At 39.2% G+C, this 6,000-nt stretch overlaps 1 protein-coding gene across 1 annotated transcript in view; it reads left to right on the top strand.

Annotated features, from left to right (window-relative positions):
• Positions 1–6,000, top strand: part of LOC144449945 (ceramide synthase 1-like) — a 38,004-nt gene that overhangs the window by 9,595 nt on the left and 22,409 nt on the right. The window contains exon 2 of the mRNA XM_078140502.1: positions 5,008–5,167. Within this exon, the coding sequence (XP_077996628.1) occupies positions 5,008–5,167 (160 nt within the window). The remainder of the gene's footprint in view (positions 1–5,007; positions 5,168–6,000) is intronic.

Genomic DNA, 6,000 nt, shown 5'->3' with positions numbered 1-6,000 from the left:
CATTATCTATCCACGTGATTGGTTACTTATTAACAGACGGGTTATACATGACGGCCATTACGGCAAAGCCCCTTCCATTCATGGGCGACGAGATAATCAAAGATAGTCTAAGACCACATCAGCAGACGGTCCATGCTGAAAACTTCACTCAGATAAATTCAAATCATCATGTCACCATTTCATTCTCACTAAAACTTCAACTTTCTTTTGAGCTTTGCTACTACTACTAGATTGAATGCATTACGTGAATTTACCATTCACCAGCTGCATGCTCTCAGGGGTTGCGTGAGCGTGGTTTACACACGGAATGTTTTAGGCATCGTTCAAGAATAAACGAATCTGTAGGTGTATACCAAGTTAACAGTTCTCATCAGCATAAAATTTTATCAAACACCATTACAACTGTGTCTCTGTCAAGTTGAAAGTTAAAGCTGTCATTCATGTTATGGAATTTAGTTACTGCAGCAGTGCTGTACCGAGAGTGTACTGTACTCCAACTCCGAGAAGAACCGGAAGGGCCCGGGCTGGAGAGCAGATTTCCAGAGAGTGATTACCATGGGAAATTGAAAGTACAGAAAGATAACATTAAATCGCTATACAGAATATTGTTGCATATAAATGTTTTGTTGTGACATTTTGGAAGTACAAGCTGTGTATACGATGAACGGAAGAATGACGTGTACAGTGTACATGTATTCCGTGTACATTTGATATACATGATGTAGTGTGGATGCAAATTTGGAAAAGACGCACAGATTTTGACGCTAATTTTGGCGAGAACACGTCCCACACGACTGCGACCTCGGACGCCCCCCGGCCCGGGAAGGTGTTGGAGTCAGGGTGTCACAGTTTCATTCAAAACTTAGTAGCCCAATTGGGCTACCACTCACATAATTTGGTAGCCCAGAGACAAACATTGGTAGTCTGTGGACGTGGGACTACCGTGAATTTCGAGCCCTGATACTTACGTACATACATACATACATGTACATACATACATGTACATACATACATACATACATACATGTACATACATACATACATACATACATACATACATGTACATACATACGTACGTACGTACGTACGTGCGTGCGTGCGTGCGTGCGTGCGTGTGTGCGTGCGTGCGTGCGTGCGTGCGTGCGTGCGTGCGTGCGTGTATGCATGCATGCATACATACATACATACATACATACATACATACATACATACATACATACACACACACACACACACACACACACACACACACACACATACACACATACATACATACATACATACTTGTACTCCGGTGTGGGCGTTAAATGTCGACTGACAGTTACAAATGAGGCTATTGACCAATCAGCGAAAAGCATGAAGACCGGTGTAATTGCTGAGTAGCAAATTGACCTAATATCTTTGGCGGGAGTGTATTTTCTGTGTATGAGAACAAATTAATGCCATCCTGGGAAGAGTGATTAGATGCAGACAATCATAACAAAAACATGGCCCCTGAATGTGTGTGACCAGGAAGAACGATTAGACACAGACAATCATAACAACAACATGACCCCTGAATGTTACTGAACTGATAAGACTTGGTTCACTCGCTAATAAATGTAAACATGACCGCAGAGGGTATTTAGAAGGTGAAACGAAACCACGGTTTCTTACTTGTCTGTGACAAAACACATGTAAGTCTAAATAGTATCATGACAGGGAGAAACGGTTTGCTGTTATGACATCTGAGGACATAGATCAGAAATTTAAGGCAAATGTACCGAAAAATACACAGAAAATTACTACTTGGGCATGCAAAGTTTGGAATAGTTGGGCCGAGGAGAGGAATGAAAACGGACTGGACTGTCATATACCCTTTGTCAACGAGTTACCGAAAATTACAGACAAAGAGCTGACCAAATGGCTCATACAGTTTGTGGTCGAGGCAAGAATAACGGACGGTTTACCTTACCCAGGGGAAACATTAACTCAACTCTGTACACTATATTTCTTCGTAATACACGACATTTCCAAAGTTTGAATGGTGTATTTTATTTAAATGTACTTTAAACCCGTCTTTCCTCATGATCCAGAGATAGATCCTAGTAGCATCTCCTTACAAAATAGAACACGTGAAACCAATGGGGAGCAGACGATCAATGTGTGTCTGAACATTATGTACAAAACAAAAAAGTCGCAATAATTGAAGACTGTATTGTGTGTTGATGACGGACTTATGACATATCAAGTATTATTGGATGTTAGCTTTATGTACACTATATTGCTTGGTAATACACAACATTTCAAAAGTTTGAATGGTGTATTTTATTTGCACGTATATTTGTAATTAAGTTTCTTTATGCTAGTCTTGTTGAATAGAGACAGATAAACAATTTCTCTGAAAGTTGCATCTTTGATGTCAGTAGCCATGTTTTGTTTTATCAGTGGCGACTAAATGTCATATCATTAACATAAGGGATATGATTGTATTGAGTAGTTCGTAGTATGAATATCGTGTATAATAATCATGATAATAGCAAGTACACAGTGGTACGAAATACACTGTCCATTGGAATCTCATTTTCCCAGACACTTGTGGGGTGGTCTCGTAGGCAGAGCCCTCAGTGGTGAAAGTCTGGGTAGCCGAGACTAAGCTTGACAATACCTAGACTCTCTCACAGTCCTCGGAACTTCGCTTTACTAAAATTGACGCTAAATGAATTATTTTGTATGTACCGATACCATCTACATAACGTACTCCATCGTACTCGAACAACCTTGTACTGTGCGCCCTCATCGATCACATAGAGTTATATGTTTGCTGACGTGTGACTGCGACGCTCCGTATTTTCGCGAAGTCCGAGTCGGGGCTTCGCGATAACACGGAGCGTCGCAGTCACACGTCAACGAATGGTTATCTCTATCATGGTCGATGAGGGTGCACAGTACAAGGATATTCGAGTACGGTTAATTAGCTGGCATCGGTACATGCAAAATAATTCGTTTAGCTTTAATTTTAGTAAAGCGAAGCTCCGAGGACTGTGAGAGAGTCTAGACAATACCATAGAATCTATAGTGACCTGGCCATGAGGAGGTTTTAATATATGCAACTATCTGACCTTTGGTCATTATAACATTCTGGCTAGTTACTGTATCCATGGTGAATGGTGTGTCCATCAGTCTTTATTGTGTAAATTATGTCTGATAAAAATAACTTGACCTCTTCTGTACTTTTTGCAACTTTAACCCACATTGTGTATGACTACAACAGTTCCCTCTCAAACTACCAATATTCCTATTATGTATACAGAGTTAGGGCTAGGATTTTTAAACCAATAGCCACAATCTTCATTGGTGGCAAAAAATACACATCTTTTTTTTAGCCACAGAGGCAGCTTATCAGCCACACAGTCTACATTTGCTATGTGAATAGAAACAAGATTGGCATGAACACACAGTATGACTACAGTTTGTAACAAGTAGTTTTACTTCAGTATACATGAATATTTCAACTTACAGCTCATATTTATTTGTCATTAGTAGTGTTTTGTTTTGTTTTGGATGTATGCTTCACTGGGGACGCATCATAAACAGGGGACATATGGAGCTTACTGTTATCAAATGTTTGGCTATCGTTGCTTTGAAGTTGTGGAACATGACATTGAGTCACAGTTCACAGTTGTAATTATGAGCTAAATCTCTTAGTGCAGTGTGACCTATAAATTTGAATATGACCCAACATATGGAAAAACTATAAACAGTTTCATGTGCCCCAAGGAGACGTGGAGAGTATGCCTGGGTAGTTTAGAAACTACGTGCTATTATTATCTCTCGACGTGATTGGTTACTTATTAAGCCACTAATTAGGGTTAGCATCAATACCATTTACACGAAGCATCTTCCATTCATGGGCAAAGCGATGATCAAGTAGGCCACATTGGCTGACGGTCTATGCTGAAAACTTCACTCAGATAAATTCATACCGCCACGTCACTATTTCATTCTTACTAAAACTTCAACTTTCTTTTTGAGCATCACTACTAGAACGAATGCATTACGTGAATTTAACGTTCACTACATGTTCTCAGGGAGTTGGGTGAACATGGTTCACATGTAAATGTGAAGGCATTGCAGGATTCACATCGTTCAAGAATAAACAAATCTCTAGGTGTATACCAAGTTAACAGTTTTTTCAGCGACATAAAATTTTATCAAACACAATTATAACTGTGTCTCTGTCAAGGTGAAAGTTAAAGCTGTCGTTCATATCATGGAAGTTGGAAATGCAGTTTGTATACTGCCCAACTCCGAGAAGGGCCGAGCGCATATTTCCAGAGAGTGGTTATCATGGGAAATCGAAAGCCCAGAAAGATAACATTAAACCACTGTATAGAATATTGTTGCATATAAATGTTTTGCTATAACATTTTGGAAGTACAAGGTGTGTATGTGTATACGATGTGTGGAAGAATGACGTGGACAAAGTGCATGTAAACATTGTAATGTATTTTGTGTACATCAGAAATACATGTAGTGCGTATGCAAATTTGGTACTGGGATTTTGACGCTAATTTTGGGGAGAACGCGTCCCAGGGAACGCATCATTAAAAAGTTACCATTGGAATGATATGATCACGAATAGGGCAGCCATGGGCGAGGCACCCAAAACTTTCATTGACAACAGCAAATTATTCAATCGCCACTGTTGCGACAACATTATCATTTTTTTCGCCAATTAGGAATTTTATTTGCATTTTGTGACTGTGGCGAGTGCTAGCGCTAACTCTGGATATGACAGGACTACAAACAAACAAACAAATAAGTCATGTAACAATATTTTGTGACTGTGGCGAGTGCTAGCGCTAACTCTGGATATGACAGGACTACAAACAAACAAACAAATAAGTCATGTAACAATATTTTGTGACTGTGGCGAGTGCTAGCGCTAACTCTGGATATGACAGGACTACAAACAAACAAACAAATAAGTCATGTAACAATATTTTCTTGCATTTCTTGTTGCAGCCATTTTTTAGTCGGCTAGGACTAAGTTCAAAGAATGAGAAAAAGGCACCAGAGTCAAGTTGGAAGACAGTCTGGTATTTGTGTTCATGGCTATATACCTATGATGTATTATTCAACAGAGACTACAAAATATTCCACAACCCAGGCTCTGTATTTGAAGGTAAGTTATAAGTAATGACAGACTACCATCATATGATATATAGAACCCTACAGAGGTTCTGTTAACGTGTTATTTGTGCATATTTCATGCCATATTACAGTTCTCATCTTAACTTCGAAGTTGTAGATTTAGTCAGTTCTGATTGTAACTTTTTTCTAAATCTCTATGTGCACTGTGACCTGTGAAATTTGAATATGACCCATCGTATGCATAACATTTTAACAGTTTCGTGTGCCCCATGACCACTTCCTGATGTGGAGAGCGCATCTTGGGTAGTTTAGAAACCATGCGATATTATCATTACTTATCCATGTGATTGGTTGGTTACTTATTGACAGATGTCGTTAGAAAGGGTTTCCTTCGATAGCACGGCCATTACGGCGGAGCATCTTCCCGCAGTGAAGCGATGATCAAATAGACCACATTGGTGGACAGTCTATGCTGAAAACTTCACGTAGATAAACTACCACATTACCATTTCATTCTCATTAAAACTTAAAATTTTTCTTTTTGAACTTCGTTACCAGATCAAACGTATCACATGAATTTACCGTTCACTAAACCATGCTCTTTTTGTATACAGTGTGTGTGAGAATGACGTGTGTTCATGTACATGCATCTAAACTAATTGTATACAGTGTGTGTGAGAATGACGTGTGTTCATGTACATGCATCTAAACATTTGTAACATATTCAGTGTACATCCAAAATACATGTAGTGTGCATGCAAGTTTGGAAAATACACACTGTAATGGGATTTTGATGCTAATTTTGGTAGGAATGCATCCCAGGGACGCATCAGAAAAAAGTGACCACAACCTCTGCCCTATCAT

This window comes from Glandiceps talaboti, chromosome 19 (genome assembly GCF_964340395.1).
Source record: "Glandiceps talaboti chromosome 19, keGlaTala1.1, whole genome shotgun sequence".
NCBI lineage: Eukaryota > Metazoa > Hemichordata > Enteropneusta > Spengelidae > Glandiceps > Glandiceps talaboti.
Note: the sequence above shows the minus strand (reverse complement) of the source record. Positions and strands in the feature narration are given on the sequence as shown.